General features: G+C 44.8%; 1 protein-coding gene and 1 long non-coding RNA gene across 2 annotated transcripts in view; one reads left to right on the forward strand and one right to left on the reverse strand.

Annotated features, from left to right (window-relative positions):
- Positions 1–477: 477 nt before the first annotated feature.
- Positions 478–16,676, reverse strand: Dleu7 (deleted in lymphocytic leukemia, 7). The gene is made up of 2 exons (NM_001400998.1): positions 15,949–16,676; positions 478–1,344 (listed from the first exon to the last, which is right to left on the reverse strand). The coding sequence occupies exons 1-2, from the start codon at positions 16,369–16,371 to the stop codon at positions 1,138–1,140; spliced, it is 630 nt and encodes a 209-aa protein (NP_001387927.1). The 5' UTR covers positions 16,372–16,676; the 3' UTR covers positions 478–1,137.
- The window catches only part of LOC148000991 (uncharacterized), a 35,039-nt gene continuing 25,747 nt past the window's right edge, over positions 15,902–25,193 (forward strand). Inside the window, exons 1-2 of the long non-coding RNA XR_015638320.1 lie at positions 15,902–16,075; positions 19,239–19,392. This is a non-coding gene — a long non-coding RNA (uncharacterized LOC148000991). The remainder of the gene's footprint in view (positions 16,076–19,238; positions 19,393–25,193) is intronic.

Consider the following 25,193-nt stretch of genomic DNA (forward strand, 5'->3'; position numbering starts at 1 on the left):
GTTCCATGTTTTATCTGGGAGGAAATGAAGAAGGGGAAACTGTGTTGGGAATATATTTATGAAAAAATATTTTCAATAAAAGAGGCTTTGATTACTACTAACACTTATCTTAGACAGATACCTCACAACTGATGAGATCAGTTATTGATTCTTTCAAACGCAAGGCATTCATGTACGCTATGATCTTCCTACCCGACCCTGAACCTGATGCTGTTTCCACAACAAACTTTTATGACAAAACAAGGCCCTTTTTAGCTCCAGATAGCATTGAACAATAGAAAGCACATGTAGATAACTGTTACCAAAAATTAATTAATAAATTAATTAATTAATTAATTAATTAATGATTAAACAACCTTCTCCTTCCAGATCCAAGTGTTGGACGAGGCAAGGAAAACTGCTCACATGCCCACCCCCTCCTTCTTGTGCCAGCACTTTCCTATTTCAATTGGAATAGTCAGAAACGGTAAGAGAAGCTAGACGGTTCCACATTGAGACTTTAATAGTATGTATTTGTATTTGCATATCATGTCTGCTTGGTACCCCGTAGTGCATTATCATTTTAAATGTACAGAGCAGTATATGAAAGTGCAAGGTTTAGAAGCAGCTCTCCCTGCCCAGTGGTAAATTACTAATGATAGGGCTGGGCTCACAATGACTGACACCTATAGTTCTACAACTAAAGATCACTGTCACTGTCTACGTGTCCAGAAAACAGACTGTGTCAGTTACTAAGTGTCCCATTTACTCAAGATCCCATGAAGAGCCATAGTTTCTACTGTGCATGTCCCTAGTCAGCCTTATAGCTGACAATAATACAAATATAGAATTCAAGTATCATTCAAAACCAAGGCTTAAGCTGGCTAATAAATATGTACATATATAATCCAATTAGCTCCACAAAGAAATATACTTCAGAAAGTCAGCAGTAAGTGTACTCTAAAAATATACACTGTAACTTTAAGAATGTGTGCACTACATGCTACCATGCTGAAGGCTAAAAGTGCTCTTGGTCAGACGCAGACATGAACATCAAGTCCTTTTGGGAACACTAACAGCCATCGCTGCTGATCATTTAGAAGGTGAAGGATTCTGTTTTCTTGGCAGGGCCAGCTGTAGTCTGGCTGTCTCTCGTGCTCATACATCTGGGAGATTCTGTAAGATCTGTCTCAAGGAAGCGCAGGCAACCACATGGGCATCTGACGGGAGATTGGCAAGTGACTGGATCAGCTTCTTCACTATAGTTTTCAGACACTGGTGGGCGGCATTCAAGTCTCTGTCAAACTGCTGTCCTTCAATTTGCAGAGCCAAGTGACTGCAGATGTTTCTAAATTCCACGCTATCCTGAAATGAACAGCAACACGAGGGAAATTAGACTGATGACGTGAGCATGTATTGTACTTCCATTGTCTAATTTCCAGATTTTTCTCAGAGAACTACCCTTTCACATTTTTAGCCATAGGAGAACCAAAGCTGACCCAGTCCCACCCCCAGATCCATGAGAGGATATCACACCCAGTCAAGTGAACTGGTCAGATATGGCAGGACGACCACAGCCAGTCAAGTGAACTGGTCAGATATGGCAGGATGACCACACTCAGTCAAGTGAACTGGCCAGGGACAGGTGACTGACAAATGCCACTGGCCCCATGGCTGCTGGGCTGGAAGAGAGCAACTCCCTTTGACCAGGATTACTTGGAAACATCTTGTAGCCTACAGAGTAATGTACAAATGAGGATGTCTCCGAAACAAAATGGTAGATGAGAGAGATTAATGGTGGCTGACTCTAATGGCATTTCCTGTCTATATGAATCCAGCTACACTCCAACGTGGATTTTCAGGATTTCTCATCTAGCCTAGCTAAGGAATAGCCCTTTTTACTGAAACCAGCTGAAGCCGAGATTCTGTTGTTTATTCCTAAAGGAGCTCTGACAAATAGCCTGTGCTCTTACTGTTTGGGATTTACCATGGTCAAGATTCCATAGTAGAATTTACTGTGCAGTGGACATGCCCTCCAGAAAGGACCAACCAGGGCTACAAAGCAAGTTCCCTTTCCCCCCATCTTAAAAGACTTTAAAAACCCAGGATCATCCCAGCTCCGAAAAAAAGAACCAAAAAAAAAAAAAAAAAAAAAAAAAAAAAACCCAGGATCATGCAACAAAGTACATCATGCAGTATGTACTGTACAGAGTGGGAAAGACTAGTTTAAACCAATGGGGATAATCAAACAGACATTGTTCTCAAACACATGTGGAATAATTGTGGACTCTGATGCCTGCATGTCGTCCCAGAGCATACCTTAGCCGATCAGAACTTGTGTCATGCAAAGGCAGTGCAAGCAGGGAGACCGCAGTGAGGCAGATTATCTCCCCAAACACACAAGACTTTAAAAAGCACTTCTAAACGATTCATAGGTCTAAGGGGAAAAAAGGACTTTGGGAATACTCTATACAGAACACACTTGGAAATATTGTATCAAAATCTGTGGAAAGTAGAAAGATAAGCAGACTTAAATATTTATGCGCATACGGGAAAATGATTGAAAGTTCCTAAGCAGCATATTAAACCCAATGGCTTAGGAAAAGAGAAAGTATAAAGTGCCACCCCCGACTTCCTGACACCAACAATAGGAAGAAGGGCTGGGGGTTAGTGGAAGATTGAGGAGTGGGTGACTTGAATGAGAAGAGCCCCACAGACTCATGTATTTGAATGTTCGGTCCCTCGTTGGTAGAATTGTTTGGGAAGCATGAGGAGGTGGGGCCTTGGTGGTGGTGTGTCCCTGGGAGTGGGCCTTGAGGTTTCAAAAGCCCACACAGTTCCCAGTTAGCTCTTGCTCTCTGCCTCCTCACTGTTGACTCAGTGAGCTCTCGGCTACTGACCAAGCACCAGGCCTGCCTTCCTGATGCCATGCTTCCCACTGTGGGGCAAGTGGACCATGCCACCAGACAGAAGAATGGGTAAAGCTGAGTGATCTCAGATCCTGTGGGTCTCAGAACTGAGAAGAGTAGGAGTGTAGCCACTTCCCGCCTACCTCTACACCCTACTGAGAGGCATATGGCAATCAGTCACATAGCATAAAAACCTGGAGTTCTCCATGCTAATGCGGTATCTAGATAGGTCCCTCGTGTTCAGCCAGTGAACTTCCCTTCCTGGGCATCCCTTCCCACAAAAGGTATTTAATCCCTGCGTAAGGGGTATGCTTTCACCATCGAATAAAACAGTTTGAACAAGCAAGGACTGTCTCTTCATCAAGGATCGCTTGAGGGGAGGCCTTCATCATAAAAAGCCATGTCTAAATCTCCAGGAGTAGGTCATCTCTCTCCCAGCCCCTCCATAGTCTCAGCACTCACTGGGAATCAAACTGGGTTTTGCCTTCATCCTGGGCTCTGCCTTCCCTTTCCTGCCTGGTGTGCAGCAGCCCCAAGAGTAAGCTCAGATCAGGGACCTCTGGTACACAAGAGACAGGGAACAGCAGCAATTGTCCCAGACTCTGCAGTTTCCCACTCTTGGAAAACATGGACTGAGGACCCCCATTGCAGACTTCATTCTGTCTTCCCTGAGCACCATGGCAGTGGCCCTCCAGGCACCCCAGGGAAAAGGCAGACACACAGCCCAGCACCCTACCATGATGGTCGTAGACTCACCCTCTGAAATTGTAAGTCCTCAATAAGCTGGCTTCTATAAATTTCCTTGGTCACAGTGACTCTAAGTCACTAACACAGTGAGGGGCTAACATTTCTTCCTAATTATGTATAGAAGAGGAAACCGTTTTCTCCCAAAACAAAACACTGTCACTTGAGTAAGAAGGACTTGGGTTTCCACTTACTTTCCAGGATTTCCTAGGAAATAAAACAAGTTTAATTTACTGCAGAGTGGTAAGGCCAGTGTGATAGCCTGGAGAGGAGAGGCAGGAGGATGTGCTGCTGTCCCTAGGAGGCTAGCATGCCCAGAATTTGGTTTAACCTTCTCTGCACAGTTTTCTTGCCTTCCTACCTTCCTGTGTTTCCTGTCTCTGCTCAGAAGGTATCAGGGTCCCAAGAATCAATTCCTACAGTTGATGGGGCAATGGGACTGCAGAAGCATATTGCTTGGAGTGAGACAGTCACTATGGATGGTTTCCCCCAAGCCACATTAAGGGAAACTGTGCACTTGCTCTACGAGAAACCCAATCTAAATACAAAATGGAAGGATCCAAGGAGATTTGCCATGGGGCCAGCAAGGTCTACGCTGATGTACGCCTGCTCATCTTTAATCAAGATTAAAGCACCTTGAAAAATAAACACGTGGGCCTGAAACCTGATGTTGATTCCACATTTACTTATATAAACACTCAAATGGAAAAATTATGAAAGCTTACAGCTGGTTCCTGATGACCTGGGCAAACTGTGTGGGCTTCCCGTGAATTTTGCAAGAACTCTTTATTTTATTTTCCTAGTACAATTTTTTCTTTAAACCTTCTCTAAGATAAGATGCAGTAACAGTTAGGGAAATAAATTTTTAGGAATTGACCTTCCAGGGTAAGGGGAAATAAAAAAGGTGTTCCTTTCCTTTCTTTCTAGAAGGGCTGAGTGCCAACACTACATCAATCCAAACAACTTTGTGCTACTCCTGCTGGGAAGATGAGAATCCCAAGACATGAGGTTAAGGCTCATTAACTGCTCTGTGGCTTTCAGTAGAAACACACAGAGACAATACTGGCCATGACCTCACTCTCAGTGCCTTCCATTCGATGACAAACCATATTCTCCTGTGACTGTTATATAGAAAGTCCCAGATGCCCCCAGAAATGACTTGATAGGCTATGATGCTTTGAGCACTGTGCCAGAGTTATATCTACACAGCCGAGCAACTGAAAGCGGTTTAGGGAGCCTCTAAAGCATTTTGTAACTTCAGACTCTGCCTATGAAACGTATTGATGGCTACAGTGACCCAAACTAAACACAGCACTGACCTTTCCATGCGCATCAAGATTCCCCTCCCATGTCTTAACCAATCTACTGAGATACTAGTCTGCGCCTGTTTGACTCAGTTAAGAAAGTAGCAGTGTTGTTTGAAACTGTGCACTAAGCTATGCTATTTTACTACACTACACTAAAGTCAAGGAGAAACATTTCCCTGTCTCTAAAGAGTTGATAACCCGGCGAGGAGAAGGAGCACCAAATCGTCTGTCCAAACACCCAACGAAAATTGATGATTTCTGTAGAGGGAGGAAGATGCCCTGAGTGAGTGTGGATTTAGGATTCCCAAGGCCCTGGGTCCTTGGGACAATTGGCAAAAGACATTACCCACAAGGACCAAGCTCATTGGACAGTGTATACAAAGACAATCAACTGAGATTCCTCCTCCACATGCTTATAGCCTGAGCCTGCTTGCTTACAGAGATGGGACTAGCTAACTCCTTCCTCTGTGCTGGACCTACCAGACATGCTGAGGTTCTGGATTGAGGTGTTATTGTTAGACAAACCCCACCTGACCACAGCTTCACTCTGCATGTGTCTGTGTAACTTTTCTTCATTCTCCCACAGTTCCTAACCAGGGTTCCCTTTCTACCATGTGCCCTATGTGCTGATGCCAAAACTTCATGCAGATCTATACCAGGGAAAGCAATGCTCTTACAATGAAATTACTTGTCATAGATTACAGTTTCATTTATTTATCATTATTTAAGTGTATGTATGATACACATGTTTACACACACTAATCCTTACTCACTTGTGTACCCATTCCACAGGCTGCACATGGAGGACAGAGGGAGTGCACCTTTTGGCAGCCCATTCTTTCCCTCCATCATCGATGCTAAGGATTAAACTCAAATCATCAGGCTTGCATGCCACCATCAGGTTTACATGCCAAAAAACTTTTACCCACTAGACCATCTCTCTGTCTAAAACAATTTTTTAAAACAACTGTATATTTTTCTATTTTTAGCAGAATTCTGTTCTATAATAGTAAAACAGTAGCCTTCTCCAAAGATGATAACATCCCAATTCCCAGCCCTCGAGAATATGTCCCTCAGAATGGCCTTTGTCGTCATCAAGATGGGCCTCCCTTTGAGTCAGCAGAGCCCATTCTAAGAGCAATGCAATTACCATCAACACCCTGGTTCCACCCTTTGATAGGTTACCCTTGGACAACCCATTGTGTCTACGGAGATCCATGTTCTTATCTGTAAAATATAACAGTAGTAGCTGATTTGGAGACCTGTCCATACTGTGTAAAGCCACCCCTGCTAATCAGTGGCCTACTCAGAGGTATCCTCCCTTCCAGATCATAGCAGGAAAGACGGGAAGAGAGGCAAGAGGGTGGCCAAGAAAATTGGCGCGGAGGCTGTGATTCAAAGACAGAGGCACACACAAAAATATACATGGAGGCAGAGGCAGAGAAAGAGGAAAATACTAAGCCTTTCCTGGGTTTCTTGGGGAACACCTGGACCTTAAACATCTGCCCAGCCGGTAAACAAGCTCCTCCTCTGCACCCTGCCTAACAACAGGCACGACCCCAGACCCATTAGGATTCTTTACAGCACATATATCAGTGACATGGGAATGGCGTTCTTAGAGGAAGACTGGAGAACTGGGAACTTTCCAAACCTCACCTGGCTCGTCAATATCTGACTTGTAACTACAAGCTCAGGGCCCTGAGCCCAAGGCCACTACATAGAAAACCCAGTGGAGGACCCAAGTAGGTACCAATCACCATGAGGAGTCCATTATCTGCAGGAAACTAAGCATTTTACCCGTGAAGTCATAACGAAGCCCCCTCAAGCTTTGGCTTTGGGAATGGCACCATTTTCAATGGGAAAGCAACAAGACTCAATGAGCTCATGCCCATCAAAGCCTATGGAGTTTCTGTCCAGTAGCCAAGCAAAGCTCTGACTTAAAGCCTTTCTGGCCTCTTTCACCAAAACTTCATTTCATAAAGCTTTTATGTAGTGACTTTCACATTATTTCCATTAAAAACTATTATAAAACTATAAATAAACCAGACATTGGACCACAAAAGCAAACGTATCTGTAGTAACAAGCAGTCCCATGGCTACTGACAACCATGAATTTCTATTTCTTCAGCAGTGATGCTCATAATATGTGTGTGCACATGCATGTGAGCATATATTCAGGTGTGCATGTATGCATATAATAGCATTCTATGTCCAAAGGTCAATGCTAGGTGCCTTTGTTGAGGGACAGACCAACCCAAGGCTTTCCCTGAGGCCCTGATATACAGAGAAAGACCACAGCTCCTTCTTTAGACCGGGAACATACTTTGACAGAACCGGTGATGGACTGGGGTCCATGCCTTGAAGAAACCATAGCTTTGGATCCTGAAAACCCAACTCTTCCCATCCTAAGGGGCTTACATTATCAGTCCCAAGGACACTATGTCTGATCTGTGATGTTCCTGGGAGGCCCTTGACTGTTTGGCTTTTCTCACTGCCTCTGTCCCATTTTTCTCCCCACAAATGGTATATAAGACACTGTACTTAATAAATTTAGCTGGTATAAGACATATGCACAAAACCTCCTGACCCCAGTTCTCTTACCTTCTTTTTCTTCTCATTCCCTGGCCGTCTGTTTTAAGGCCCCCATACTGAAGAAAGGTATGCTGATCCTCGTCAGTCTTACTCAACCATTCACACATATTTGTCCCTGGTAGTGTCCCCCACTGAACTTGGAACTCACCAACTTGTCTAGACTGGCTAGACGGCAAGCCCCGGGGACATTCATGCCTCCATCTCCCCAGTGCTGAGGATAGCCATGCACACCAGCCCGCCTGACATTTTATATGTGGGTCCTGGGGAAGTGAACATGGGCACTGAAGCACACATAACCGATACCTTACCAGGTGAGCCATCTTCCCACCCCTGCTTTCATTCTTTTTTAGTATTTGTTGATTTATAGTACATATATGAGTGTTTGCCTGTGTAATCTGTACATGTATGTGTGTGGTGCCAGAACAGGGTGTTAGATCCCCTGGAACTGAATTTACAGCTAGTTGTGAGCCACCTGATGTCGGTGCTGGAAGTCAAGCCCAGTACTCTGCAAGAGCAGCCAGTGTTCTCAACCACTGAGCCATCTTGCTTCGGGCCTCCAGGCCTTAGTAGGACACAGACCTTAGCACAACTGACACCATGATGGAAGTGGGATTCAGGCCTTGGAGCACGGCATGTGGGCAGCACCACCTGCCAGGACAGAACAAGGGGCGATCCCACCCAAGCCCACAGTCCTAGGAGAGTCGTTAAATACACTGACCTTACACCCAAGCCCACAGTCCTAGGAGAGTCGTTAAATACACTAACCTTACACCCAAGCCCACAGTCCTAGGAGAGTCGTTAAATACACTGACCTTACACCCAAGCCCACAGTCCTAGGAGAGTCGTTAAATACACTGACCTTACACCCAAGCCCACAGTCCTAGGAGAGTCGTTAAATACACTGACCTTACACCCAAGCCCACAGTCCTAGGAGAGTCGTTAAATACACTAACCTTACACCCAAGCCCACAGTCCTAGGAGAGTCGTTAAATACACTAACCTTACACCCAAGCCCACAGTCCTAGGAGAGTCGTTAAATACACTGACCTTACACCCAAGCCCACAGTCCTAGGAGAGTCGTTAAATACACTGACCTTACACCCAAGCCCACAGTCCTAGGAGAGTCGTTAAATACACTAACCTTACACCCAAGCCCACAGTTCTAGGAGAGTCGTTAAATACACTGACCTTACACCCAAGCCCAGAGTTCTAGGAGAGTCGTTAAATACACTAACCTTACACCCAAGCCCACAGTTCTAGGAGAGTCGTTAAATACACTAACCTTACACCCAAGCCCACAGTCCTAGGAGAGTCGTTAAATACACTGACCTTACACCCAAGCCCAGAGTTCTAGGAGAGTCGTTAAATACACTAACCTTACACCCAAGCCCACAGTTCTAGGAGAGTCGTTAAATACACTAACCTTATTTTTTTGGCATCTATAGTTCTGCTTCTGGCTGTTCTTGCTAATTGTGGTGCATCAACCCAGCATGTGATCTGTGTGCTTAAAAGCTAGACCTGATGCACTAGGATGGGGGAGACCCAAGGGGTCCCACCCTCTCAGAGGAGAAGGGGTGGGGGAGCAATTCTGTGAGGAGGGACCTGGTAGGGGAGCAGCATTCGAGATATTAATTAATTAATTAAAAAGCTAACCCTGAGAAAGGCTCAGAACTGCACTCTGGTCCTAAATACCCAGTGTAGCTGCTGAGTGGCTTAAACCAATATAAAGTCCAAGTGGTCTTCTCTGGTGGACACCTCATAATGATCTCCTCAGTATCCAAGGTTTACAATTTTTGAAGACATTATTTCCAAACCTGTAGGCGCTGGTTTCACTAATCACTATGGATGGAGTAGTGTCTTCTTTGAACAGTTGGCAGTCACACTTACTGTGTGCAAAGAACATGAATATGGGAAGGAAGCTAGGGTCAGCAGTGTGTGGGCTGCTGGTCTCACTCTAGAACAGGAGACACTCACCAAGAATTTGGTAGAGCAATTGTTACCACAATGAGCTTATTGAAATGAAAGAGTTCACAGGAAAGTTTACTGAATGGTGGTAGGAAGTTCTGTCTCTGAAAGTTGGCCTCAGCTAGTCTCTGTCAGCTTCTTTGGGTTGTAGCTCTTGGAAGCTAAATGCTTTTAGTTCTTGAAGACTAACAAAACTTAGGTCATTTCAAAACTGTCTTGGCCATCTTTTCAGCAGTTCAGATTTGTTTCCTTCCAGTGTTCCTAAAGGTAACATAGTACTATTTAGGAACAAATGTCTGTCCCATCGTTGCTGATATTATTAGCTTAATAGTAATTTCCTGTGTTTAGTGACTGCTCAGTGCTTTGGGTCACCCTATAAAATGGTCTTCAGGGAAGGACACAGGCATGGCAGACTGCATACCTTGAAACTTCCTATGTTGAACCTCTACCCACAGTGTGACTACTTGTAACACAAGGCCTGTAGGAAGGTAATTAAGGATAAAAAGTCAAAAGAATGAGGTACCATCCATCACCACACACACACACACACACACACACACACACACACACACTCAGGTGAAGGGTGTTCATGGAGCCTCAAACTCACTATGCAGCCAAGGATGGCCTTGAATCTATCAACTGAACTATAGCCCCAGCTCTCACATCTAAGATGCTCTAGAAGTTTGTTCGTTCTGTCTGTCTGTCTATCTATCTATCTATCTATCTATCTATCTATCTATCTATCTATCTATCTCCTGTCCCTCTTTCCCTCCTTCTGTCCTTTACTGTCTCCCCTTCCTCCCAGTAGGATACACGAAGACAGTTTGAAGACCCTGAGAGGTGCCTCTGGAAGGCAGATAGGAAGCCCTAACAGAGACTGAATATGTCATTGCCTTGATTTGGGATGTCCAACCTTTGAAGACTGAGAAAATGAAATGTGTGTTGTTGAAGCCATTTTGTTACAGCAGCTTAGCCTATACACACCCAGTCTACAGACTACAGCAGCCTGAATGAGATACACTGCACCGTTATGCACAGCTGTGGCCCTATCCATCACACACTCTCAACTACGACCTGTATTTTAGTTCATAATATCCACAGGACCTGGCCTGTGATATTATCAGGACAAATTACATTAACTCCAATCATGTCTTGGCTCTCAAAGCCCTATAGTTGCTTAAGCCTGTTTCCTCTTGTAATAAATATTTTCCAAGCTAGTTACCTGGACCAACTTTAACAAGGCTCAGAGCCTCATCATCTACCATAAAGAAACTCACTACGTTTTTTTATTATTGTGTTGGTAATTTTCTAAATGTTCAAAGAGAATAGCAAATGTAAGTTTATTTCATTAGAAAAAATATTTAATAGAGAAAAAAGTGCCCTTTGCTGTTGAGATGAGAATGTCTGCCTTCATACCTTATACCATCTCTCCTCCTAAACCTTCAGAAGGGTTCATCAATAACCCCCTGGACAATGACATATATCAGTAGCACTAATGAAGCCAAGGCATAAAGCCAAGCTGACTTCTATGTAGAGGAAACTTCTTAGAAATTCACTTAATTATCTGTCCTGACTGTGTGTCTATCAACAGCCCTGGAAACAGAAACAGTTCATAAGTCAGAGTCATTCATATACTGATATATATACAGATATATACAGATATATATATACATATATATGATACAGATATATATAGGGATATATACATATATATACAGATATACACAGATATAGATATAGATATAGATACAGATATATACAGATATATATATGATACAGATAATACAGATAGATGTATATACAGATATATATATATTAGTGGTTTATGAGTTGTCAGCTTATTAATAGCAACAATAACAACTTACTAAGGAAAAATCACCAACTAAGACTGTTGAGTCACCCATCCTTTAGGTGATTCAGCCTCTTTATAGAAGAGGCTGGGGCATAGGAAGGTGAGGGAACTCACCCAAGTGCCTACAGCCAGAAACATACAGCAGATCCTAATGGCTCCTGGGATTAGGTGCTGGTGTTGGGTCATCACCATGGCACAGTCCCCTGTAGTGTCAACTAGCCCTTGGTTTCAGCTTAAGTCAATCTCTTTCCTACCTTGCATGTCAAGTAACACCATCAAAAAGGCCTGACATTGAGGAACTCCTCACATACATCTCATTTCTGTGAGCAATGCCCATCCTGAAATCAAACTATACAGCAGACAAGCCTTGTGGTGTACAGGGAATGTCCTTCCAAATCCTTCAACTTAACAGTACTAATGAAGCCAAGTCAGCATAGCCAGTCCCCAGAGGGCTGCAGTCCTCTCTAATCTGAACTGTGTGACCAGTATTCTAGAAGTCAAATAGAGATAACCCTTTCCTCCACATTGCAAGCCAAGCAAAATCTCTAGATTCTGGCTGTCCCTGTTCCTCTCACTTCCAATAGGACAGACTGTCCCCCCTGAAATTCACCAGTCCCATACAGGTGACACAGTCTGGCAGTGGGAAGAAGGCCAAGACCCCTCTTGATGAGCATTCTGCAACTTTCCAGAACGTAGCCGCAATGCATCAGAAAATTGCTGGAGAAACAGAAGAATAGAAATGTGACACAAAAGGAACGGGAAGATGACAAAACGCTGAGCGTCTCTGTAGACTGAGGGACTCTGGCAGAGAGAAGGCAGGTAACACAAGGCTGCTCCCCCCTCCCATTTAGTTACGTGCTGTCAACAACAGGCTAAAAATATTATACAGAGATTTCCAGAATTAAACAATGTACACATTTTAAACTGGATCTAGTACTGTGATGCGCTCTGGCAATGTCCCTTTGCACCTGGCCCAGGATGTTAATCTGCCCCTTGTCCAGGTTCTAACTCGGCCATTCTTCCCACCTATTAGTTACTCTTTAGTCAATGCTGTTACTCTATTTACAGAGCTGTGTTCAAGAGGCCCTTATGTAGGTGCCTAATGCTAACTCCTAAGGCCTCTGTCATTCACCTTACCACACACAGCCATTGCATGGTCCCAGGTCATCACCGGGTGAATACAGTGTGATGAGATTAGACAGGGGGATGTTTACATGACTTATCACTGTGCATTGTTATTAACTGTTCTACCTTATATTTGATCATCCTAGTTAATCTCTAACATAATTTATAAGTTAAACTTAATTATAATGTACATATAGGAAAACACAGAGTATCTATGATAGGGCTGAGTTCTCTTCCATTGAAAGCATAATTAGGGACAAGCCAGGATTTGCTTCAGCAGCACAAGAAAGAATTCATGGGAGAGAAATGTTTATTTGTTTGAGATGACAAGAAAGATGGGTGGGAGACTGAGGAGAGGGCTCAACATGTGCAATGCTTTCTGGGTAAGCAAGAGAAGCTGAGCTCAGATCCTCAGCACCCAGGTTTAAAACAAAAAACAAAAAAACAGTGACCAGTAACAGCCCTCTAATCCCTCTAATCCCAGCACTGAGGAAGCAGAGACAGGAAGATCCCTGGGGCTTAGTAGTCAGCCAACTTGGCCAAACGAGTGAGCTAGAGAAACAGGTAAAATGAGAGGTCCTGTCTCAAAAAGTAAGATGGAGAGCAACTGAGGGAGACACCTAACATAGATCTGTGGTCTCCATGTGTACCCGCATACGAGCATGAACACAGGCGTGCTCTCTCTCTCTCTGTCTCTGTCTCTGTCTCTGTCTCTGTCTCTCTCTCTGTCTCTCTCGCACACGCACTCTCTCTCTCTCTCTCTCTCTCTCTCTCTCTCTCTTTCACACACACACACACACACACAGAGGGAAAGGAAGTTAATTGGTTATTTGGGCCCATTGGCCTTAATTTTCCCAGCAGATGAATAAGATCTAGACACCTGAAAGGGGGTGGAATGTATGCAGGCCTTTACCTAAACTAGGAATGCCTCAAGGATTACCAAGTAGGGGCGACCGCTACCCTGAACAAAACACCACAACCTTGGTGCCAGCGACCTTCTGGTGCTTGGTCAGACAGCCTCAGCACATCAGCACTGACCTGATTCACACGAAAACCCAGCCGTCTGGGGTTGAACCGCCTCCCATTCGATGGCTATGGAATATTGTGCATGTCCTTCACCTGCCAACCCCCAAGTGTCCAGGATCCCTTTCTCCCTCCTTCCAAACAGAGCTACTTGCAGCCGCCAGCCAACCATCAATGCTTGGGGTTTGAATTGCACAGGCCTCCTTATGTGGAAAGCAAACGGTCATTGAAAGAGAAGAAAGGGAGGGAAGGAGGGAGAAAGTAAAAGAAAGAAAAGGTTGCTTCCCCCAAACAGCCTTCAAAGATCACCCTAGGCAAAACAGATCGTTCAGTATCTGTACCTGCCAAGCCTAGCCTGTTTGCACCCTGTATATCTGACATCACACTGCTGTGGCTTGAATCTAAGAAATACCCATCGGCTCCTGATTTGAGCGGTCTCCAGCAAATGGCTCTATTTGAGTTGGGGCTGTACAGCTTTTAGAGGGTGGGCCTATATGTTGGAGGCAGTCCTTTGAAGATTAAAGCCTGGCCCTAGCCCTCACCTACCCATCCCTTCCCTGCTTCCTAGGCCCCATGATGTTTGGCCACCAAGGATCTGGTCCACCGTGCCTGCCCCCAGAGGATGGACTAAAATCTCTTTGCAACTGCCAGTCAAAAATGTACCTGACAGTGGGGAAATAATTCCATGGAGAAATGATTTGCCTGGCATAATTGGAGCCCTCCATGAAAGAGAAAAAGGGGTGAAGTCTAGCCCAAAGTAAACCTTTCCTCCTGTAAGTTGTTTCTGTGAGGATTTGGGTCGTAGTGACCTGAAAGCAACCGACGCACACATATATTTCCAACATGTTCCTAATATTACCGCACTTCAAATTTCATCAGATACCTATTCTTTTCATGTCTTAAAATCAATGAAATTACTACGTAACTCACAACCAATAATAAGTCATGCATCGGCAGATTTTAAATATTTTCTTGGAGAATATTTTTTAACAATAATAATAATTTTAGGGGTTGGGGATTTAGCTCAGTGGTAGAGTGCTTGCCTAGCAAGCGCAAGGCCCTGGGTTCGGTCCCCAGCTCCAAAAAAAAGAAAAGGAAAAAATAATAATAATTTTAAATATTTTTCTTGAAGAGAGACGACTCAGACATTGCTTAGTGACATTTGATTTGAATTTTTTTACACCATATGATGCAACTTAATATACTGCATGTTTCCCCACCTTTGGCTTGTGGAGTAAGAGCAGCATCAATCCTTAAGGAAAGGACCAAACTCTCCCAGATTCCCAAGTAGATGCTCCTGGCACAGGTTGAGAGCCAGCAGGTCTCAAAACTTGTGGCCCTAATACAATGACCTAGTTTGCTTCCTGTTGCTGTGATAAAAACCCAATGACCAAAAGCAACCTGGGGAGGAAAGGGTTCATTTCAGTATACAGTTCGTATCTCTTCATGAAGAAGTCAGGGCAGGAACTGGAGGCAGGAACTGAAGCAGGAGCATGGAGAAGCCACGGTTACGGGCTTGCTCCCTGTGCCTTGTTCAGCTAGCTTTCTCATGCCACCCAAAACCAGCTGCCCAGGGGTGGCACTGCCCAGGGGTGGCACTGCCCAGTGGGTCATGGGCTCTCTCCTCTCCTCTCATATCTATCATTAATCAATAATGCCCCCAACAGACTTGCCTATGGGCAATCTGATGGTGGCATCTTTTGAATTGGAGTTTTCTCTTCTCTGATGACTCTAGCTATGTCAAGTCAATAAAATCTAACTAGCACAGTCGAGTATTACATTAGTTAATGGCAAAGCCAAGACTGAACCCCCAAAACCCTAGACCCTAACCTACCTCAGGTCTCATCCCAGTTCTGCCCGCCTACACGTGAGCTGGCTAATTCAGCAGGAATCTCTGGTACTATTAGCAAGCTTGTCAACATCTGGGACCACCTGCCCCCAGCCCACTTTATGACGATTTGAGTTGATTCTGTTGGGTCTCTGTGCTCTGTGGGGAATTGGATTCATGCAAAAGAATTGTGGTTCACGCGTGTGAAGCAACTTTAAACGTACATGATGTTGTCAAAACATATGCAGCTGGGATCTTCAGGTGTACTCAAAGCCTTAATAGAGGAGGAGGCAGGAGAGCTGACCTCCACAGGTAGAAAAATGATTCCTGTGACAGGACCCCTTATACACAGACACCTGTCCCTACACACACACACACACACACACACACACACACACACACACACACACACACACATCCAGGTCTAGTTCCACAGTTTGACAGATCCCAGGTAATTAGTTCTGAAGCCTTCTGTACCACATGCTTAGTCCTCAGTGTGTGTCTCACTTTGCACCTATCCCCTTCCCTGCCCAGAGCAGGTTGACCACACCCCGCTTGGAGTCCAGTGACCCTCTTCACTTCATCCTGGCACTGCAACCCAGAGAGGAAGGCAGGCAGACTCACCTTCAGGTGAATGGGGAAGGGCCGCTCCTGCTGGAGAGGCCCAAGCAGAGTCTGCTCTACGCTGACCAGCTCCGAGGTCGAGTCCACCACGCGAGCCAAAGCGCTGCGCATCGCCATCCGCGCCAAGGTACAGGGCCCGCGGTCCCGGGGAAAAGGCAGCAGCTCCGCGCCCCCCTCTGCACCCCGCAGCTCGCCTGCCTCGGGGGAGCCCCGCGCTCCCGTGCTCCCGCGCCCCAACCCCCGCCGGGTCCGCATCTGGCCTGAGCGACGAGCCTGGGCGATAGGCACGTGGTCCGGGCTGCGCGGGCTCCCTGGGGCACTAGGACCGTCGCCCCAGCCCCACTCCTGCTGTAGTAGCTGCAGGGTCTGCAGAGCCACCATTTGGTGGCTGATGGAAGCCACTAAGGGCGCAGGGCTGGCCATGGCCGGCTAGCAGCTGGGCGCTGACGAGCAGGTGGAGCGCAGGCAAAAGAGCCTAGCAGCTTTCGGCGTTCGGGGTCGCGGGGTCACATTTTTCTAACTCCTGGCTTTTCCCCAGCCTCCACGTCCCTCAGCGTGTGTGGCCCGCCCCGCCCCCGGCCCGCAGGTGGTGACGGGTGCTTGCCCCTGCATTCCCTGCCAGGCAGAATGGGCTCAGAATGACCCAAAGCTGCCTGGAGCCTGCTCGGTGAGCGTTTGAACAGGAGCCAGATGCTGAGCTCTGGTTCTTCCGCCTCTCGGGGCTTTGGTGGGGAAATGCGCTGCTTTGTGCGGATGTATCTATCCCCAGATACCCCGCCCCCTTGTTCCCTGAAGGATGCCAGCAAAGGACCACTTAAGGCGGTGAAGGCCCAGGGTCTGCAGTATTAAAACCTCGCCAGGTCATTAACATGCCCAGAGCTCCAACCAACCTCACAAAGGACACTGGTGGGTTCTTCTCGTTTCCCTGAGGATATTTTCAGAAGCACCTTGAAATAGCCTTCAAGGCCTTGCACACCCCCAAGCAAAATTACCAAAGTATCTCAAAGTTCAGCCCTGATTGCTGGGTTCCCCACAGGTACTGGGGATGCAGAAATGACATCAAGACAGAGTTGTCATGGCCTGCTCCTGAAACCCAAGCCTGCCACTGCCCAGATGAGGAGTTGCCCGTTCGGAAGGACTCTGGCAGCAAGGTCAAAGGTCAATCCTTTTCTGGAGCAGGAACCTCTGGGCAGCTGTACACTTACCCATTTTTAATTATATCAAACATGGCTGTGTCCTTTAAGTAATGGGAAAGAACTGGTAACTTTAATCTTTCTAGATGGCAGCCATCTGTGCGTTTTACTTTGTTTTGTGGAGTTTTGTGTTGTTTGTTTGTTTGCTTGCTTGTTTTTGAAGACATTTGAAGGGAATAATGAGGAGAGAGCTATCGCTGAGAGCATCTTTTTCTGCTTTCTTCTTGCAAGGAAAACTGTTGGAGAATCCAGTGACCCAGCATAGCAGAGGCAAGGGCACAGAGGGGAGAGAGGACTCATGGGGAAACCAGAGGCTCAGGCAGATAGAAGGCGTGTCTTGTAGAGTCAATTCTGGAAGCTCTCTGGATGGAAACGCCATTGGGGTGGTCCTGTCAGTACAGAAAGGTGATCAGTAAGAGATATGGGACCCTCGTTGACTGGAATAGTTGACCCTGAGTAATCTTTCTGATGACTCTCCAGCAAAGGTTCTTAGAATTCTCAATGTTTCCTTCCTTTCCAAAAACCAATCTGAATCAATAAAGAAGCTTTCTTAAATAAAAACAAGTGTGCTCATGCAAATTATATCTAGGTAAAATGCTAGTCCGTGAAGCCACAGAGAAATGACTTTGGAGAGAGAAGCGGTTTAATATTGATTAGTGTAAAGTTGCTTACATTCATATTCAGAAATACAGAAATTCTTCCAAGTTTCGTAATTAATTTTTAAATCTTCAGATGTTGACGCACATTCAGTGCAGAAAGGGCTAAGCAGGAATAGCTTTGTTTACACAGAGCATGCCAGTCTCAGGGCTTCAAAAACTAACCCATCTGCTCTTAAATAGCTGACCGCAAAACTCTCCTGACAGACAGAATTCCAGTCAACAGGACAGCAATCACCAGACAGAGCAGGACGTGAGCCCCACTCTTCTCCTTACCACACTGATCTTGAGAGCCACAGACAACTGAACTTCTAGAAGTACATGGGGTGAAGGCCAGCACCCCAGGGCATGAAGGGTGGTTTGGCCTACCGAAAGATGACCTGCTTCTAGCAAAGCAATGCTTCCTCTATTCAGCCATGGGTCACATTTGCATTTGGTGTCATCTCAAAACTACTTATGGTCCAAGCTGGAGATCAGAGACCCTGAGGGAAAGGCTTCATGGGGTATTGACATGAATTAATGGTATTAACAGATCTGTCCTTGGTCTAAAGCATTGCAAGCGTCACCTTTGCTGGACCATCAGACAAGTACACATGCACACCCATTGTGGACCCAGTCTGAAACACTCGAAGAAGGATTTAGTCAGAAGCACAAAATATTGTGCATCCAGTATTTTTGCTTCAGAATCTATTTTAGGATTTTATGGGCCCTATGTTCTCACTGCTTAGTGAATAGTCTTCATCTTCCATGTTCAGCCCACGGACTCAGATAAGATAAGCAGAAGCCAATCACACACCATCTCCCCAAGGTTTGTGTTTAGAGACTATTTAGAATTCTTTCAGTCGAATGCACTGTAAAGGATAAAAACAATGGAGGTTCATACTATAGGCCAGGAGGTCACACAGAAGCAAAAAACACTTCCTCTTTTAGTAAGAAAGTATGACACAAAAGACTTAAATGGACAAGAATGTATTGGCCCACATTATAAGAAGTGGCTCTCATATTGATTAATGCTGGGACTTTGAGGTGTCACTGATGCCCTTGGTTCCTTCCATCGTTCTCTAAAGTCATCCAAAGCACACCAACTTTGTCTTTTGTACTTAGTCCTTGAGCTATGTCCCCTCTACCCACTAAATCCTAACAATGGCTGCTAGACAACAATCGCTAAGCCTAGAAGTTATCTCTTTTTGGGTGTCTGTAATGGCTACTCCTGGGTGTCAACTTGACTGTATCTGGAATGAACTACAATCCAGAATTGGAAGGCTCACCTGCGATCCTGATCTTGAGGCTGGGAGATACAAGTTTCTGACCTGGATCTTGGTACGGAGATCTTGTGGCATAGTGGTTATGAATTCCAGGAGACTAAGGCAAGGAGAGCTCTGAGTTCAAAGTCATCTGGGATAAAGGCCTTTAATCTAGGTGGTACATGCCTTTAATCTAGGACACACCTTCTGCTGGAGACCTACATAAGGACATTGGAAGAGGGAAGACTCTCTTCTTCATCTGCCTGCCTTGTGGGACTGAGCCACTGCTAGATCCTTGGACTTCCAGACAGAGCTGCTGCTGACCATGGTTGGGGAGCTGGACTACAGACTGTAAGTCATCGACAAACTCCCTTACTACATAGAGACTACCCATAAGTCCTGTGACTCTAGAGAACCCTAATACAGTGTCCCTACTCTAGTGCAGAGAGATGCTTTATAAAAACTCCAGCTGACTTTACTCATCCTTGCCTAAATTGTAGAACATATTTATGTCAAGATAATTGTGTTTGAGAGGAAAGAGTCCAAGATGGGAATGAACCAAAATTCAGTCCTGAAGAGCTTGTAAGGAGGATGGAGAATACTGGATAGGAATCAAGGTTCTGTAACCAAGCAACAGCAGTGGAAACCAAACACCAGGAAGCTTTTGCAGTGGCCCTGTGGAAAAAAACACAACTGATTTCCAGGGTCTCTCCTATTTCCAGATAGTCAGGAAACCCAATATCATGAGGTTAATGTTTCCACTATAAATGGATGGCTGTGGTGTCCCTTGTACAAGAGAAACAGGAAAGATATGCATTGTGGAGCCTCTGCAGCCATCCTGTGAGTTTGAGGGGAGAGCTTGCCTATGAACGCCAGAAAGAGAAAAGACAACACATCTGTAGAGAAAATCAGGATTCCTTATAGCGTCATTTGCACCCTGCACAGAGCTGCTCATGAAGACAGTCCCACTTCTGAGCTGTTTGGTTACAGGAGACAATTGAGTGTCTTTTCTGGTTGGTTGAACAAATGTGGGGTTGAATTTATTAGAACAGAAGGAATCATAATATAAACAGACATCATAATATATCACTGAAAAAGGAGCAGCTCAATTTCCCTGACCTTGTGACCCAGCACTAATGAATCCATACAATCAACTCCCTCCACAACACTCTTGCCATCTTCTGAGCTTTGCAGATTAAAGCTCTCAGGGCAATTCCTATCCTCCCCATAGCCCACAAGAATATTTTGACCAGGCACCAAAATCACTGAGACTGCTGTGGATGAGAGATGGGAATAAGGAGCTACGAAGCTCAGTGAGTGAGAAACAATATTCTGCCTGCTGATGACAAGGGAGAGTGTTGCTATGTGGACTGGAGTTCCGGCACTCTTTCATTTCAAAGGTTCACAGTCCTTTCCCACATGAGCCAGTGCTCATGCAGATGTTTGAGAAGCTGATCTCAGAGAGGATAGAAGGGGACAGTACACAGAGCCACCTTTAAAGCACTAACTCTGCAGAGCCCAGATGCATTTGATCTCTGCTTACACTTTTCACCAAAAGGGAGCCAAGAGAATTCCAGAAATGGAGCTGTTAACCTTCAGCGCACTCTGTGGAAGTCCATGCAGGGGGTATAAAACATGCCCAAAGAGGCCAAAGTGTTGTTCCTGTTGAATAAAAACCACAGTGTGGAGCCACAGCAGAGAAGTAAATGCTGAAGAAACCAAGATATTAAAAGGTGCAGTGAAAGAGACAGTCAAACAAGATGCAGGCAGAAGACCAAGCAAGAAAGATCAGGTTCCCTAAATATGTAAATGTAGCGTTTGAAGGCGTTAAGTCGTAACGTGCACAAGATGGTCTAATTTCAGCCTAAACATTTGATTTTCAATAAAGAAGAAAGAGAGGGATGCAACCCCACCACAAAACTGCTAAGTTGCCAAGAACGATGTTTACATGGGCCATGTGCCTTCAGAACGTCATATTGCACGGGCCTCTCAGATCCTCTTAGGATGATGACTTGGTGAATCTAAGTAAAGCCAAACAGGGAAGACTGAGTGAAGAGACCATGGTGGTTTGATACAAAGTGTTTCCAAAATGGGTCAGGTGTCAAAGGCTTGGCCTCCAGCTGGTAGAGCCAGTCATTGGGAGGGCATCAAGTGGAGAGGGCTCTGACCTAATCAGGAAGTCATTGGCCAGTTGGTAAAGAAATATTAGATGGCAGAGGATACTGTTGAGAGTGAAGATGAGATCATGGAGGGCAGTTCTTGTGGAGAAAAGTCCCTGATCCCTGTGTCTGCCTTCACCCACCACTCCCTGCTTCCTAGCCACTGGGAGGCAAGCAGCTTTCTTCTACCACTTGCATTATGGTGTTTGGCTTCACCACAGGCCCCAAATATGGCTGCACACTTTGTCATCACAAAAGTGACTAACACAAGAGGGAAAAGAAGTCTCGGAAATGAGTGAAACTTTTGTGGCCTCCTGATACAATTGGGCATAATTTACCCTGCTACACCTGTACCTGTTGCCTTTTCAACAGGTACGGAAATTAATTGACTTGGTTTACTTTGTTTAATTAACCGAATTCTAGAAAAACAGCTGTTGCTATGTAGCCGGGGATGGCCTTGAACTTACCATACTTTTGTCTCAGCCACCAAATGCTTTGCGGAATGTGGTGGACTGCAGGCGAGCACCCCACACTTGACTGTGTCTTTACAGTTTATTTCTAGGAAGACTTTTTGACACTGGAAGAAAAAAGGTAAGTTTTAAAGATACTTGCCAACTTCTTGAATTGTTGCAACTTTGAAGATGAGGCAATTTTTAAGAATAAGAGAATTTCATGCCACCTCCAGGTTACTTCCACAGAGCTGGATGACCAATCTGTTTCCTTGTAGGAAACATTAAAGGGCTACCTATCCTAAATTATCTTGACTCTCTCTATAAATATGGTATATGTTTTGAAATGGGAAAATTAATGATAAAAATGGACCAAGGGTGTGTCTTGGTGACACATACTACAACCCTAGAACCCTAAAGGTAGAGGGATTGAGAGTTTGCGTCCAGCCTAGGCTGTGTATTTATGACCTATCTCAAGAAGAAATGTGTGTGCCGGGTGGTGGGGGGAGTTGATGAGTTTGTCAGTTGGATTTGAGGCCTTTAACCTTAGTGAAAATACAACGTCACCACCCTGTCAGTTTAGGATCACCATGTATTCATATTCTAGTAGGTTCCATTTGAGGGGGCATAGGCATACTGGTTCATCCTTGTAATCGCAGCAACAGCCTGGTCTATATAACAAGTTCAATCCCAATCAGGGCTACATAAAAAGACCTTATATGTACAAGAAGGAGGAGGAGGAGGAAAGAGGAGAAGGAAGAAGGATGAAGAGGAGGAGAAGGAGGAATGAAAGAAATAGAAACATGTGATTTGTCTTGACATATTTAAAAAATAAATCATCTAAACCTTCCAAATACTTTTCCTTAGGTATATCTCCATTTCCTTAGACTTCCACCCTAAGGAATTTTCTACTCTTGGTTCCTAATGGAACCAAGTTTTCTTCAGACTTCATGGCGGAACAGACACTGGGGTTGGTTTTATTGATTCCATGTGCTTCCTTCTGTGTCTTCAAGGGTCCTTTTTCTGTGATTACAGTGAATAAGAAGGGATAGATCTTTGGTTTGGCTTGTTCTGAGTCCTACAAATAGAAAACCATGAAGCTAAAAGCTCATACTTGGAAGATTCCACAGACTCTCCCCAAGTCAAGTCCTGCCTGTTGGGATGAGAGCAGGGCCAGCTCTGAGGACTAGCAGAGTCTTCCTTCCTTCCTACCTCCCCTCTGCCCCAGGGAAACAAGGGGAGCCATCAGATCTACGTATACTATTCTTTTTTTTCTCCATCTTTATTAAATTGGGTATTTCTTATTTACATTTCAATTGTTATTACCTTTCCGGGTTCCAGGAAAACATCCCCCAACCCCTCTCCCTCCCCTTCTTTATGGGTGTTCCCCTCCCCATCCTCCTCCCATAACCGCCCTCCCCCAACAATCACGTTCACTGGGGGTTCAGTCTTAGCAGGACCCAGGGCTTCCCCTTCCACTGGTGCTCTTACTAGGATATTCAATGCTACCTATGGGGTCAGAGTCCAGGGTCAGTCCATGTATAGTCTTTAGGTAGTGGCTTAGTCCCTGGAAGCTCTGGTTTCTTGGCATTGTTGTACATATGGGGTCTCGAGCCCCTTCAAGCTCTTCCAGTTCTTTCTCTGATTCCTTCAACGGGGGTCCCATTCTCAGTTCAGTGGTTTGCTGATGGCATTCACCTATGTATTTGCTGTATTCTGGCTGTGACTCTCAGGAGAGATCTACATCCGGTTCCTGTCTGCCTGCACTTCTTTGCTTCATCCATCTTATCTAGTTTGGTGGCTGTATATGTATGGGCCACATGTGGGGCAGGCTCTGAATGGGCGTTCCTTCAGCCTCAGTTCTAAACTTTGCCTCCTTATTCCCTCCCTAGTGTATTCTTGTTCCCCTTTTAAAGAAGGAGTGAAGCATTTGCATTTTGGTCATCCTTCTTGAATTTCACGTGTGTTCTGTGCATCTAGGGTAATTCGAGCATTTGGGCTAATATCCACTTATCAATGAGTGCATACCATGTGTGTTTCTCTGTGACTGGGTTACCTCACTCAGGATGATATTTTCCAGTTCCATTCTTTTGCCTATGAATTTTAATCACATTTGTTACAAAGTATCATTGAGAATGGTCTGAGGTATTGAAACAATGTAAGAGATACTAAAAGTAGAAAATTGTTAAACATCACTGAAGTTATCCTTCTATTTCCCTTTATAGAAATGAAACAAAACAAAACAAAAACAATATTCTTAAACATATATTGCTACACATCTTAGCATAAAGAACATGTCTTTTAAAAAAAAAAGAAAGAAAGAAAGAAAAAAGAAAATCTCTTTTTCCCATACTGTTCACACTTGGAAATGGAATCTTAGAAATGCTAATTTGAACACAAAGTTAAAAGTGCCCATGGAAATGATCAAATATAATTAGCATGAGCAGGAGGAACTACAATAATCAAAGGTGCTGGGACTCTTCAGGTGTTGTCTGTGCCTGTCCAGAGACAAAAGAGGCACACTTTTGTTGTGGAAAAATAAAAATCTTGTAACCTTTTATCCTGCACTAGTGTCAGCACCGTGACATCTGTGGGATATTTTCATCTCAGTCAGGAAAGCGTCTCACCTGCTAAGCTCCATCCCATCTCACACTGCTGATGCTACTCTCTGAGCTGAGCCCAGCAGCAATCTCTCTACCATGTAGTTCCCAAGGTGGGTCGCTGCCATGCTAGTTTCATACAGAGACCACCTATCTTGCAGCTCTCTTAATGTGGACTCAATTAAGTCACCACTTGAGTGAACACACCACACGATAACCTCTGATCCAGTTGATAAGATAAAATTTGCCCATCTAGACAGCACAAAATCCTGTACACACCCATCTCTTAAAATTAGTCATAGCAACCTGTATCTATGCGCACAGAAGAATCTTAACATCTGCTGCCACGTTCTCCCCACCCCTCCTCCTTGCTCTGGCTTCTCTCCTTTATAAAACTTTTCTCCCACCCATCCTTCCTTCTCATCCAATGACAAGACTTGTTCTATCCTGTACCTGCCTTCACAAACCTACACTCTTTGATTGCATCTATGCGGGGTTTCCAGGGATAACTAACAGATGAAGGAAGAACCCCCCATGTTGGCTGAAGACCCAGGTAGAATAAAAAGGGGAGAAGAAAGTACAGGTACTCATTGGCGCCTTCCAAACCCTTAAAATCTTGGTTGCCACAGGAGGGTAGGGAATTGCTCCACTGTGCCACCTTCTCCCACCATGGGGGATGGAAACCTCTGAATAACAAGTAAATCTTTCAGTAGTTTTGCTCAGGTATTTTGTCATTGTAAGCAAAAGTTTATACATAGAGTTATACACTCAGATATTTAAGTATACAATTTACACTTACAGCGATTCTTAAATTATGAAATGGCACAAGAAGAGCAAATAGTTTGGTAGGGATACATATGTGTATAATATTATTTCAAGGATTGAAAAACAATCATGATGTGATTATTATTGCCTTAGTTTTATTCCTCACAGCTCTGGAAGAA

This window comes from Rattus norvegicus, chromosome 15 (assembly GCF_021556685.1).
Source record: "Rattus norvegicus strain SHRSP/BbbUtx chromosome 15, alternate assembly SHRSP_T2T, whole genome shotgun sequence".
NCBI classification, from domain to species: domain Eukaryota; kingdom Metazoa; phylum Chordata; class Mammalia; order Rodentia; family Muridae; genus Rattus; species Rattus norvegicus.

Coding starts and splice junctions, on each gene's coding strand:
- Dleu7 (NM_001400998.1), bottom strand. CDS start 16,371: ATGGCCAGCCCTGCGCCCTTAGTGGCTTCCATCAGCCACCAAATGGTG. Junction 1,345..15,948: donor CCTTCCCCATTCACCTGAAG/GTGAGTCTGCCT, acceptor TGTTCATTTCAG/GATAGCGTGGAATTTAGAAA.